Here is a 14,540-nt window from a genome sequence, read left to right as displayed (position 1 = left end):
CTATGCAGAGGTCTACTGGAAGTTTGGGGTGTATACTGTTTGTTGTTAGCGCTGAAACCTATACTTTGTATTTGACAATTATATACTTAGTTCAGCTTGTATTTAGTTATCTAAATCGGGTTTTTAGTATTAGGTTACCATTTGTTGTTCTATTATGGCATCAAAGGTTAGGAAATGTATCGCCCAATCACTTGCAAAACATTAAGAAGCGGCTTTCTGGACAGGAATTAAGTTAAACCAAGACCGGCATCTAAACTACCCGAAGAGGATAAATGGTTGTCATTGTAAATTGCTGTAGATAACTCGACCTAAAAATGAATGAACCAAAACAATTGGAGGACAAAAACCAATCAAATTTTGTGTTGAATGTCAAATGTCACCATGTTGATGAACCATGTTGACATCTTGTAAAAGTATGTGAGCGTTCAGAGGTTTACTTGCAATGTAGAATTTAGGATAATAAGGGCTTGAAATTTGGTGCCTAAAACACTAAACGTTGATAAAATGAATGTGTTGAAAGCTGTATATGACTCTATATAATACTTGTCCTCACCAGTATTTGAAAACCGCATAGAGTGTAAAGCCTGATTGATCAAGTTAAACATTTTATTACATCGTTCCTTAACGTGATGTAACAGTTCTGACAGACATAATACATCAGAACTGTTGAATACATTTACCTGCTTTGATATAAAACTTTGCACCTGACAGATTGCAGTTATAAGTTTGGTAAGCAGCTCGCTTTACCCAGTGTGCCACAGTGTTGTTACAGTATATAATTAGGTGAGTTCACAGAACTTTAGCAGGTCAGAAATGCTTCTTTTTTCCAGGACAGACAGGCACAAGGGCTACTGGCTTCAAATCGAGGGGTGTTTTTTCAGCAAGTGCTGGTGCATTTGTCACCAGCTCTTCTGTAGGAACATCTGCAGGAACCTCCCTTTTCACAACCGGTGCCGCCACTGGCACGACTGCCTCAACTGATTCAGAAGATTCGGCTGAGATCAGGCCGCTCACTGTGGGGTCATGGAACACCGTCAGCTTGTGATGTCTGAGGCCGTGCACGGCTGGATTGTGGTGAGATCCAGAGGTGTGTGCGTGAAGAGGTTGTCTGACCCGCACCATGGTGTTGACGGCTTGGGTCTGTTAGGAAAAAAATATTTTTAACTTAAGCAAGCCAGTTTCAAGTAAAAGGTGAATGTTTGTGACAGTAGCAGCACCAAACAACATTGCAATCTGTTTATCAGTGTGGGCAGCTGAGCTGGACTTAAAGGGATAGTTTCAAACCGGTATGACTTTTTTTCTTCTGCAGAACACAAAAGAAGATATTTTGAAGAAGTTGGTAACCAAACATGCAGCACCCATTCACTTCTGTTTTATGGACACAAAACCAATATAAGTGAATGGGTGCCCATTAACAACATTTTTCAAGGTTTGAAAAGACAAGAGGGTGAATAAGTGCAGAAGTTTCATTTTTGGGTGAACTATCACTTTAATAACATCTTTTTTACAATTCTGTTCTGTTTGGTGCCTTTAGTGATGCAGAAAACACTTATTTAATGTTGTGATATTAAAATTCAATAGGCTGATGAAGATGAAGATTTATTTACTGTATCAGGGAAGATTTTGCAGTCAACTTGATTGAGATCAGCAGAGCCTTCAGCTAGACAGAAGCCATGGATCTAAAAATGGTAAGAAATTAGAATTAGACACGTTTAAGTCAATATGAAATCCGGTTTACAACATACAGCATATATATATTTGGTTAGAATTACATGCTGGAATAATGGATTAGGCGTAATATTTTCTGTGCAATAATGAATAAGGAAATGTTAATAGGGTCCATCTTGATTCTTGATGATTTTAATAAAAAGAAAAAAAACGCACAAATATTTACACAACTACTGCCAAAGTACTTTCTCATCCTTTAAGTTTATATTGTAAGCATGCTTACTGCGACGGTGTGATTCTGAGGGATGCACGAATCATCATCATAACTTGTGCAGTTTGTGTCAATAATAGCATATTCTGCAAAGTATTTGTTCCCCCCTGAGACAACCTGCACAAAGGAAAGAAAGGAAACTCTGAGCATAATCTGACTATAGGGAAACTTAAGATAAAGATTTCTCTTTCATATATTTTACCTGGGATGCCATTCGTCCAATTTCAAAAAGAGCAAATTTATTGTTTAGAGTGTGATTTTTATTGAACTCATCTAAGGAGGATTCGATAAGCTGGAGACCGTCTGTATCATTTAAAGGAATAAGCTGGGCACAGCCTAGGCATATGTCTTCAGCTGACTCTATACACAACAGAAAGCAAAAGGCTTTATGTCTAATGTCTCTTTTCCTCATTGTGAACAGATGAAAACATGCATTTTACAGTTTGTTTCTGTTCTCTTACCTGTCTCCGTTTTACATTTGAATGCAACCACAGACAGACCTTGAGTTGTATTTGAGAGGGCAAAATCACAATCTGCTTCAACTGCCTGGAGGTGAATGACGATATTAGATTGTAGATTGCCATGTTTTTGTACAGAGTAAATTAAGTAAAGTTAAGGTGGTTTGAGCTTACTGTTTGATGTTTCTGTCTGACCGGGCATTGGCTCAATGGCGTAGGATCTAAGATGTGACATGTGGTTTCCAGAAAGTCCAACTCCAAGAGATACTTGTCTGCTTGACCAGGCTACAAAGACACATTCAAATCTTATAGTCCTAAACCGATATTAAAATGTACATATTTATGACTTTAAAGGTACATTTTTTCTAAATTTCAGTGCAGATATACTGTATAAAGCGTGTGCCTTCATTGTAGAATATAAATTTTACATACAATCCAAAATCTGGTACATGGCCTTAAACTGTTTAACAGTACATTTACATTTATGCATGGCAGACGCTTTTTTCCAAAGCGACTTAGATTGCATTTGTTTCTAAGTATGAGTAATCCCCTGGGATCGAATCCATGATCTTGGCGTTGTTAACTCCACGCTCTTACCACTGAGCTAAAGGAAAACTAACAGTAACAGTTATTGTACGATGTTCGCAATGTGTCACACGAATGTGACAAACAATACAGAATATTTTGAGAACGGTATTAAAATGAATAAATAAAAATGTTGACATGACACTGTCCATTGTCTTACACTGGAAATAATCTTGATTTTCTCAATGCGATTCAGGGCATATTTGTAGCCGTGGGTGTGCTGAGCGTTAAGGTAATCCTCTGCCACCAGAGCTGCTGCTTCAGCCTCCGGGGAATCACAGGGAGGAAAGTCGATGGTGGGCATCACCCCCTGCGCCCATGTCCCCATTACCAGGAGCCCAAGAACAGCAAACGTAGCCCAGAGCTTCATGCTGCAAAGCAAAAACCTAAACTCCTAATGTGAATATGCAGGCAGAAAGTGTTTGATTTGTTGTATATATATATACACCTTGTACTTTGTCCACAATGTAAATGTAGACATTCTGACGTCTGTTACGCAAATGACACCAATGAACCATCTTTGAATGCCAAAGTAAATGAAACTGCGCAAATCGAGTGGGTGTTCCATTGAAATTCGGCTTGGGGAAGCAAGGGTGATTTTAGACTTTGGACATGTCATCTGAATGGAACCTGATTAAAATTTTACTTCCATTCAGTCACTCACACAGTCACTTTTTTCATGAACTTATTTGTGTTGCTGCAATAAATATACGCTGAAAAAATATACCTATGGTTTCAAAAAAGTGTTTTAAACTTTTAGTGGAAAACTAATCATTCTAAAAGTGTTGTTAGGGTGCTTATCAAAAACCCAATACTGAAACTTGTTTTTCTGAAGTGACTCTATTTGCTTTAGTATTGCAGACACAGTTTCTGCACATTTGGTGTGTAATTACTATTTATGTTATTTCACGATCAACATTAATTCGAAAAAATAAATACTATATACATGGAGTTGCGATTCTTAAAGATACAGTACAATTAGAGAGATTGTAATAATTTATTAATCAAAGGTACAAAAATATTACTTTTTTATTTAACTGAAATCTATATAGAGATATATGCAGATGCAGATCATAATTCTTCATTAGCACATGACCAATCAGGTGGCTGTAACCACCATACAATGGGTTTTCAATGTACAATTCCAAAACTATAACTTAAACTATTGCTCCCGCCCAGTCTTGACTATGCGATAAAGACCATCTAAAATGTTCTTAAATAATATTCAAAGGTCTTTGTGTAATGTGTCCATTCAGCATACATCATGATATTTGTCTGAGAAGAAATTCAGTTTTACTAGTCATCATTGGCCATATTCCATTCGATCTCGGGATCATCATCTAAACGCAGAATGAGGTATGACAACAGCTGGAAGATGTTCTGCCACAGCAACAGGAACACATAGATGTAGAAGTCGCTGACATCAATCTGACAGTGGTCACCGGCGAAGCTCATCTCACACACGCACTGGAACCTGTTGATCAGGTTACGGCAGAAGCCTCCATTGAGGCAGGGGTCAGACGCACATTCGTCCAGCTCCAGCTCACACCTGTCAAAACAATCAGCATTACAGATGCCTGGCCCATAATTAACTTCTGGGCCCAGTCGCATAAACTTAGCCTCTAGGTTAAGACTGTGTCTTAACTACTAGTCTCACTGACTAGCAATTAGTTTGGACTAATCAGTCTTACTTTTCATATTTCAATTAGCCCAATCTACCTTTTTATTTAACTGATTTAAAGAAGTTATGACCAGTCTTGAAGAGAAAAATAAGATGACTAACTTTTAAGACTAGTCTAAGCAGTTTATGTAATGTTTTATGTTTGTTAATCGGTCTGGCTACACTGTCAGAAAAAATGTGCAAAATTTGTACCAAAAGGTACAAATATTGTACCCTTTCGCATGGGTACCCAGACAGCAAGCAACCATTGAATCAATGTTAAAAATTTGTTGATTTGTCAATGTTAATTGCATTGAATCAATATCACTTTTGCACCGCAATTAATGTTGAAAAAATGTTGAAATTTCAACAAATCACCATTGTTGTGATCAGTGTTTGCTTTAGTTGGGCTCTTGACTCTTGAGTTTTAATGTTAAGTTATCTTTACCTGTCCAACACATATGTTGTGGCAAAGAAAACTAAGATCCAGTGGGATCAGAAAATGATAGTTATATTCTTCACAATGAAGTTCTGTAAATTACTTTCGAATGTGATATGTTATTAATATGTGAATGTGGAGTTCACACTTTAAAGAGATTAAAGCAGTGTTATGGACAACTAACAGAATAAATTAGACATGAAGAATCAGTGTATGAAACTCAACAATAGCTGTGTCTCGTTTCGTAAGGCTGCATCCTTGTGTCCTCCAGAGGTATCATCTTCTAAAGAATGCGGTATACGGAGAATTCTCAACTTGAAAAGGAAACCGGAAGTACCACGTTGCTATGACAGCACTTTGCACTCGAACACCTGTCAAATTAATTAAAAGGATTTCTACATGATTTTAAGAGGTAAAACGTTTGTTACTTTCTACCCTAAACAATGCCAAAAGTGCTAAAATGCTAAAAACGTTTAAAAATCACTAAACACTTTTAAACCTATTTACTACACATGCCTGCTAAGATTCAAAAAACGTGACACAAATTGTAAACTGTTCACATTTAAACACCACATATTTGATTGAATGAGCAGCTGCTGCCGTTTATTCAACACACGTTTATTTATCAGACGTTGGCCGACGCAAAGAATTGTGGGTTATCTCTAGCAACTAAGGATACACCTCATGTGTCCTCCGAATTCTCGTGAAAGTAGGTCGCATTAGAAGGGTGCCTACAGAGTGTCCTACCTGCTTTTACGAAACGAGACAGCCTCGATGACGTAACAGGCTTCAAATGAGACCTCCGGAGGACGCAGCCTTCCGAAACGAGACACAGCCAGTGGTGACAATCAACAAAAGAAAGCTTCAGCATGAAGGGAAAAAAGCAATGCAATGCATGGGTAACATCATAGTACAAAACTCATTCATGACTCCCAGCATGCATTGCAGTTGATCTGTTTAGCTGAATTAGTTTGATGATTGTCACCATTGTTGAGATTCATACACCGATTCTTCATGTCTAACTGATTCAAAAATGAAACATTTTTGTGAAAATAACACTACTTTAATCTCTTTAAACTGTGTAGTGGCTAATAATATAACTATATTTTAAACGATTTATATGAATATTAATTTATATCAATATTTCATTGTATAATAATTGTATAAATAAGTGTTGAATTTTATTGTATATTCATTTTATTAAATAAAAAATTTGTTCAATGGGTCGTGTAACTTTGTCGCATTTAAGTTTAGCCAAGTAACGGTTCTTCTGCTGGTAACCCAAAATAACACTGGCTAGACATACTTTTAACTTGCTAGCTAATGTCATTTACTTTATTTTTATCAAAAATAATCTACAGGGACTCTATTCTTTGTGGGTGTGTACCGAAAGTTAAGTTCGGGCTGCAAAAGCATGCATGAGCGGTGACGTTTGTTTACGTTGTTGCTTTGAAACCGTCTATAATGCCAATGATCAATTCTTGATTCTGTGTTTGTTATACAAAACTGGCCTGGTTAGACAGCATCCTTTAAGTATGTATTGATGGTTTCTTATAAAATACGTTTATTTTGAGAAATATCAGATGTGTGTTTTTCTCGTTCAATTAGATTAAATAATAAGATTATTTTATTTACATGTGGTAATTTAAAGCAGAATAAGGGGGAGGTGACTCTCACAGAAAAACAAATGGGAGAAATCATAATGTTCAGTATGGCAATTATAGGAATACATGTTCTGTGTACTGTTAAAATAGCCAATCGGTTGCTAAATGAACTGACTTGGCTTTAAAGGACTTTGGCCAGACATTTTTAGAATAAACTGTAAACGTTGGCCGTGACTCCTGCATGTATCACGTGAGGAGCACTATTTGTGTGGATTGCTTTTCATATTTACAGCATTTTAAAGCAATCACTTATACACAATAAAGGAGCTTTTAAAGGTTCTTCACAACGATGCTATTCAGCCAAAGGTTCTTTAAAGAACCATTTCTTTCTTACCTTTTTATAATCTGAAGAACCTTTTTTCGCTGGGAAACAGGCTCTTCGGATGTTAAAGGTTCTTTATGGAACCATTTAGACAAAAAAAGGTTCTTCTATTGCATCTTGAAGCACTTTTATTTTTAGGAATGTAAGGCTCCATTTCAATTAGGACACGTCTTAGATGGTAGTTGCCTATGTAGACAACGACGAAGGAACAAAACGACATTAAAAAGGCATGTTTGATCTTCTGTGGTTTAATAATCTTACCATTGTCCAGCGAATCCAGGTAGACAGTCACATGTATCCTCCACAGAAGAGCAATTGCCACCATTAAAACAGCTATAGTTCCATTTCTCATTCCCACACACAGACACGGGAAGTTTAGGGTATCTGGACAAAAAACATGATGAAAGGAAAAAGCACATTAAGAAAGAAACAGGCTATATGCACCACAACAGATGCATGAACCTGACAGATATGCCTCAGAAAGAGTCAGGGAAGTGGCCCGCCCTTTTTTAAGCTAGTCAGAACATGGATTCAATCTGTGACAACATCTGCCTGTCAATCACTGTTTGTGTTTATTGGCATTAGGTAATTTGAGGGCCGGATTTTAAACCATTTCTGTGGTTAAACAGATTTACAACTTTGCAATAAGTTAAACTCACAGAAACCTGTTGATATACCATAGGTCAGGCACTCGTTCTCTGAAAAACAAAAGTGCAATATTATAAACACAAAAAAAATACCTTTCATGTATACTGGTAAATAATGTTTTTAACAAATGTGCAAAATTTGTTTGCCATTTGAGTTATTTAATTAATTCACCTGCAGAAGGGTCCTGTTGTGTTCCTGGGGCAGAGGCATGCGTATCGTTTTAGACCTCTGAGGCATGTTCCACCGTTACTGCACTTGTGATGTGCGCACACATCCACTTCACAGCGTTTGCCAGTGTAGCCGACATCACACGAGCATTCATATGCTCCCGTGACTACCCTACAGGTTCCATGAACACACGGGTTTGAGGTGCAACTGTTCACACTACATTTTGTGCCTTCCCAATCAGCTGGGCAGTGGCACTTAAAAAGATTGAAGAGATCCTCACAAACTCCACCATTATGGCACGTGTCTGGATCACAGACATTGAAGCCCCGGCAACCCAAATAGGGAGACCCTGAAGTTTTCAAAAAGTGCTCTATCTGGGGTCGGGGCAGGTTCATCTCTGAATCACTATAATAGGGTAACACAAGGCCTCCAATTTCCACCAATCCAAGACAGCCAACTAAGTTACCCCCAGAATCCGGTCCCAACCCCCCCAAGAAGATGTCTACACCTTCTCTCAGGAAACCCAGATCTCCCGAGGTTGTAAATGAGATGGAAGGCGTCTCCCAGTGCTCATCCACAAGCATTCTCCATCTGGATGTCTGCAGGGTTGGGTTGTCCATGCTAAAATCTCCTCGGTGCCACCGGCCATCATTAACCAGGGCCAAACTTTGCACATGTACGTAAGAGGCTCCTTTTCCTCCCTGCAGCTCGAAAACTAGTCGTCCATCCTGGATCGAAATTGTGATGAACTGAGAGTCCTGCTCAGCATGCAGTAAGGTAGTATTCTGCTGCCTGGTTCTGAAGTGTATTGAAATGTTATTGAGGTATCGCCGTATTTTTCCATTGCCACGATGTGTGATTATGGGGCTGTTGCCGTGCAGGCTCACATTGGCCATACCTGCAGAAACAGACAAAAAAGAAACATCAGCACTCTATTAGTGTTACTTTATACTTTGCCTTGATGCAATATTTGATGTAGCCAGGCATATTAGATTAAATAAAGCCTGGATAACATATCATTGCTGTCTTTCTGAAACCTCAGATGTCCAAAAAAATTCTATGCCCTGGTTTCACAGACAAGGCTTAAGACTAAAAATAATTTTGAGCTGTCTTAACTGAAAAAAAACTTGCCGGGACATATCTTAAAATATGTCAGAACCATTGTTTTGTCTTAAAATGCACATCGGTAATGTTTTTTTCTAAGGCATTTCAATAAAAACAACTTAAATAGCCTAAATTAACTAAGGCATAATCCTGGTTTAGGCTAAGCCTTGTCTATGAAACCGGGCTTAAACTTTTTAAATGAATGCTGTGTTGACAACGTTGACAAGCACTTTTAAATACTGATTATTGGTTACATATTTGCAAAACCTAGTGACAAACATAAAGAGTGACTTATAATAATGATCTTTGGCAAAAAAAATCATGAAATATGGAGATACAAGGTTTCAAAAGGACAGGAGCATTCTATATTAATGTGCCATGTTGCTTGGCAACCATAAACAACCTACAATGACTTAAGAAGTTATATTATTTGGTTTAAGAATTATTAATAAATGTCACAATATATTGAACATTGGTGTATTTATCATGCTACATTGTGTCACACCTATAATCTGGTTGACAGCTTTCATATTTGAGCATTTTATTATTTGGCATTATTATTACAATGACAACAAATTTTCTTCAGTCCTGTTATGTATATTATACTACATTAGATCCTACAAAATATTACACACTGGACCTTTCATTTTAGATGGCCTAATTATTATTATTTGATCTCACATTTGGAGCACCTAATGCTTTTTTTGCATTTGTGAGTGTAACTTATACTCTTAACTATCTCTAACTTCTTTCTAACATGTGTTTATGTCATTAACCAGCCACACTGCACTGTCTGCAGGGCAATCACGCATGTGGTGCAGTAAACCCAACAAAGACTAATCTTTCAAGGCTTTCATAAATCCCTAGTAGTTGAATAGCTACACATGACAATTTTCAATTATATAACAGAACCGAAGCTAGATAGATGTGCCACAGATGCATTGTTGTGTAGACACAAAAGCACACACAGACACACACACTTACAGTCAAAGCCCTGACTGTGTGCTTGACATATGGTAGTGGATGGACATGGAGACAGCTCACACCATCTGACTACCTCACAGCGCTGCCCTGCTGTGTTGGGTGGACAGCTGCAGGTGAAATCATCCCACATGGAGTAACACACACCGCCATTCAAACACGGATTGTTCTAGAAAAGATACAGTATATACACACACACATAAATAAATATATACAGTATATATATCTGTATATATATACACTCACCTAAAGGATTATTAGGAACACCATACTAATACGGTGTTTGACCCCCTTTCGCCTTCAGAACTGCCTTAATTCTACGTGGCATTGATTCAACAAGGTGCTGAAAGCATTCTTTAGAAATGTTGGCCCATATTGATAGGATAGCATCTTGCAGTTGATGGAGATTTGTGGGATGCACATCCAGGGCACGAAGCTCCCGTTCCACCACATCCCAAAGATGTTCTATCGGGTTGAGATCTGGTGACTGTGGGGGCCATTCTAGTACAGTGAACTCATTGTCATGTTCAAGAAACCAATTTGAAATGATTCGAGCTTTGTGACATGGTGCATTATCCTGCTGGAAGTAGCCATTAGAGGATGGGTACATGGTGGTCATAAAGGGATGGACATGGTCAGAAACAATGCTCAGGTAGGCCGTGGCATTTAAACGATGCCCAATTGGCACTAAGGGGCCTAAAAAAATCTAAAAAAAAAAAAAAATCTAAAGTGTGCCAAGAAAACATCCCCCACACCATTACACCACCACCACCAGCCTGCACAGTGGTAACAAGGCATGATGGATCCATGTTCTCATTCTGTTTACGCCAAATTCTGACTCTACCATTTGAATGTCTCAACAGAAATCGAGACTCATCAGACCAGGCAACATTTTTCCAGTCTTCAACTGTCCAATTTTGGTGAGCTCGTGCAAATTGTAGCCTCTTTTTCCTATTTGTAGTGGAGATGAGTGGTACCCGGTGGGGTCTTCTGCTGTTGTAGCCCATCTGCCTCAAGGTTGTGCGTGTTGTGGCTTCACAAATGCTTTGCTGCATACCTCGGTTGTAACGAGTGGTTATTTCAGTCAAAGTTGCTCTTCTATCAGCTTGAATCAGTCGGCCCATTCTCCTCTGACCTCTAGCATCAACAAGGCATTTTCGCCCACAGGACTGCCGCATACTGGATGTTTTTCCCTTTTCACACCATTCTTTGTAAACCCTAGAAATGGTTGTGCGTGAAAATCCCAGTAACTGAGCAGATTGTGAAATACTCAGACCGGCCCGTCTGGCACCAACAACCATGCCACGCTCAAAATTGCTTAAATCACCTTTCTTTCCCATTCTGACATTCAGTTTGGAGTTCAGGAGATTGTCTTGACCAGGACCACACCCCTAAATGCATTGAAGCAACTGCCATGTGATTGGTTGATTAGATAATTGCATTAATGAGAAATTGAACAGGTGTTCCTAATAATCCTTTAGGTGAGTGTATATACACAGTATATTTATACTAAACAAAATTATTTGGAATCTAGGGTATCAGGTGCTTACACTGCAGGAGTCATCTCCAGTACAGCTGCGTTTGACCTTCACCAAGTTCTCAAGCCTGTATGAGCTCACTGGAACGCTGATAGGGTAGAACTGCAAGCGTCTGGTATTTAATCGCAGATCTTGGACACAGCCCTTGAAATAGCCCCCGAAAGTCAGGGATGCACTCCGGCCAGGCAAGCCCCCCACATGCACCGCATCTCCAGCCTGAATCAGCACGCTGCGGATGGGAACGCGACCTTGGCTTTTGGCAGACAGGACCAGAGTTAGGAATTCTGGTTCAACAATCACGGTTATGAGATGAAAATGACCATCATTAACCGTTTCCCATCCAACGAGGCTTTCAAAGTTGTTGATTTGAACTTTGACTTTTCCAGCTTCCAGCCAGACACGAAGATACTGACTGGTGCTGTTGGAGAGGCCCAGGAGCAGACCCTGGGGACGGCGTGTGCGCACAAACATGGATAATGTAAAACTGACGCCCGGGTTGTCTTCCACTGTGAACGTAGCGTAGCTCTCCAAATCTTCATTGCCAAACCTTGCAGTGACGTATTCTAGGATATGTGGAAATAAACAGCAGTGTTACAAAACATACAAACAACATATAAAAGCATATAGAAATCAACAGAATTGCTTCTAAATACTGATACAGTAGTGATTATTTTAATGTTTTATTTTAATGTTATGTAAAGTGTTTGATAACACAAACTAATTTATCATTAGACTTAATAAACATGTACTTTTCATAAAAAATATGTTTATAATAATAAATATAATTACGCTGATTCAGTATTTTGAATAATACATGGAATGCCTGTGTTCATACTGTATATTGAAAAACATAAGCACATACGGTAATAAGTATAATTATTATAATTAGAACTATAATTGAATATATTGCATTGTATTTTCCAGTATATTCCCCTATATTTTTGTTTTGTAAGGGTTACATCACGTTTCTTTAATCTACAATTCAGGTGTGGTTGTGTTTATCCTTTCTGCTCTCTTCCGTTTGCATGTCTGGCTGTGTTTGTTCATCCCTGTAATCCCATTTTATGTCTTGGTGCTAAATTCGTCTCTCTCATGGGCACTAAATATAGATGCTCACCCTTACACAGCCATATCAATGACGTTTTAGAGATAAATGGTGACCAGGGGCATTCATTCGAACATTCATTCTTAATGACTTCAGGATTTATTCTTGTTTAATATAATAAATTCACAGCACAATCTGGCTTCCCAAAAATAGACACTTACTATATGAATGGACTATGAGTGTTGAATGCATGCTTATTTTTTAACCTGTAAATAATAAAAAAAATATTTATCATTTTATTATTTTGTATTAATTAGAATTTTTCAAAGCTATTATTCATGTAAAAAGCATTTGGACTGCAAAATGTGGATAAAGTCTTCTTTTAAAAACTTGAGTAAATGATGACAGAATTTTCACTTTTGGGTGAACTTCCCTTAAAAGAAACTTGCGAACTGACTTTATCCACATTTTGCAGATGCCACTTGGTTTGAAATTTTGACATCTAACTCAACAACATTCATCTTTTCAAGTGTGGCCAAATTCTTTCTGGTACCACTGCATATCTGTTTATTCAACATGCAATCCTTGTCCAAATACTCATACCATCTAAACAGTGCTCTCCCTCATATGGCCGATGGCATTCGCAGCTAAAGCTCCTCCATCCAGTCCTGACACATCTGCCTCTGTTATGGCACGGGTTTTGCCTGCACTGGTCCCCATCAGTGCAGTCCTGCACAACATTAAACTGCTTAATAGGAGCCCGCGGGCCTGATCCTGGCAGCACCACATGTGAATTCAGCCAGACGTCTCGCAAGCACCCCAGAAAGTTTGAAGCAGTCTGTTGCTCTGCTGTTCCGCCTATGTATATGTTTGGGATCACAGTCAACCCAGATACACCTGAACCCAGTTCCGACTCTGCTCGGTCTATTTGTAGTTCCATGTTACAGGTCCCTCCAGTGCAAGACAGGTCTTTAAGACTTAACCCCAGCGTGCTGTCGTGCAGCGCAGCCTTCACTGTGTGCCACTGGCCATCAGAGACCATGAATGGGAGCTCTAAAAGAATCATTTCCATTTCCTGACCTCTCTGAAACGTATGCCGCAACCTTCCATCCACCAACTCCAGCACGAGAAGCTGATCGTCGACGCGACATTGCAGCAGCGTGGCCTTTGCTTGCAATGTACGAAAACTCAGAGTGACATTCAGTGGTTCAAAGACATTCGTGAGGAAGGTCCGGACCTGCATGAACCCATTTTGCTCAAAAGAGAAGGTGGTGGAGGTCTGGCACTTTGTTCCAATGAAACCTTCAGGGCAGATGCAGCTGTATCTATGTCGTCCTTTATCCAAGTATGGAGAGCATGTGGCACCGTTCTGGCACCAGTGACGTTCACAACCCAACAGCAGTACGGTACAGTTTGGACCACCATAGAGATGATCATTTTGTCTTTCTTGGGAACAATGGCATTTGTAATTTCCCTCCTGGTTCTCGCACACTCCATTGTTCATACATGGGTTTTTGTCACAGCCATTATTGTTGTCTTCGCTGTTAGCCCCTGAAGCAGAAAAGAAACATGTTTTGCTAAATACTATTAAACAAAATAAACCAATAGTTTTCTAATCACATTAGCGGTTTTCATCTTGTTTAAGTAAATCCCACAATCAGATGTCTAACATAGTATCCCACAAGATATTAATAAAAACAATATTACCTGCGAATAGCAACAGTAATATCCATAGAGATGTGCTGGCTCTAGACATGATTAGTCATATGAGGCGAACACACAGGAGGTCTGTATCTGACTCTGCAGTAGACAGGTCAGCTTTGTAAAACACCATAACCACTTCCTTGGTTCTTCATTCATCTGTGTTTAGGACTGACTAGATTCACAGTGGGTTCAAGCGCAAGATTTGGGATTATAGTAATGCACTTACACGTGTAATGAACTGGCGCTAGGCCAGGGACAGCCCTAACAGCTAATCTGAGAGAGCTC

The 14,540-nt window shown here is 38.9% G+C and overlaps 2 protein-coding genes across 3 annotated transcripts; both read right to left on the bottom strand.

The window, feature by feature from the left end:
• Positions 1–712: 712 nt before the first annotated feature.
• On the bottom strand, positions 713–3,525 carry ahsg2 (alpha-2-HS-glycoprotein 2). The gene is given in 7 exon segments (XM_057334903.1): positions 713–1,164; positions 1,608–1,679; positions 1,952–2,056; positions 2,142–2,299; positions 2,401–2,485; positions 2,572–2,682; positions 3,143–3,525. Coding segments are annotated over 7 exon segments (1,209 nt in total). The 5' UTR covers positions 3,464–3,525; the 3' UTR covers positions 713–807.
• A 472-nt stretch (positions 3,526–3,997) lies between these two features.
• Positions 3,998–14,323, bottom strand: LOC130554628 (protein crumbs homolog 1-like). 2 transcript variants are annotated; one of them, XR_008963002.1, is made up of 9 exons: positions 14,259–14,323; positions 13,155–14,102; positions 11,519–12,069; positions 9,972–10,137; positions 7,887–8,781; positions 7,727–7,765; positions 7,329–7,451; positions 5,307–5,452; positions 4,422–4,531 (listed from the first exon to the last, which is right to left on the bottom strand). XR_008963002.1 is itself a non-coding variant. In XM_057334403.1 (8 exons), exons 1-8 carry the CDS (start codon positions 14,305–14,307, stop codon positions 4,279–4,281), a joined length of 3,024 nt encoding a protein of 1,007 aa, XP_057190386.1. In that variant the 5' UTR covers positions 14,308–14,323; the 3' UTR covers positions 3,998–4,278. The 2 variants fall into 2 exon arrangements, 1 of the variants encoding a protein (XP_057190386.1); XM_057334403.1 differs by lacking the exon at positions 5,307–5,452 and having other exon boundaries at positions 3,998–4,531.
• Between the last annotated feature and the right edge of the window lie 217 nt (positions 14,324–14,540).

The sequence above is a fragment of the Triplophysa rosa genome, linkage group LG5 (genome assembly GCF_024868665.1).
Source record: "Triplophysa rosa linkage group LG5, Trosa_1v2, whole genome shotgun sequence".
Lineage (NCBI taxonomy): Eukaryota > Metazoa > Chordata > Actinopteri > Cypriniformes > Nemacheilidae > Triplophysa > Triplophysa rosa.
Note: the sequence above shows the minus strand (reverse complement) of the source record. Positions and strands in the feature narration are given on the sequence as shown.

Excerpts from the sequence above, each read along its gene's own strand:
- LOC130554628 (XM_057334403.1), bottom strand. The coding sequence starts at position 14,307 with ATGTCTAGAGCCAGCACATCTCTATGGATATTACTGTTGCTATTCGCA. Across the intron at positions 14,103-14,258 it reads ATTACTGTTGCTATTCGCAG|GGGCTAACAGCGAAGACAAC; the intron begins GTAATATTGTTT and ends TTTCTGCTTCAG. Across the intron at positions 12,070-13,154 it reads GGGAGAGCACTGTTTAGATG|AATACGTCACTGCAAGGTTT; the intron begins GTATGAGTATTT and ends CACATATCCTAG.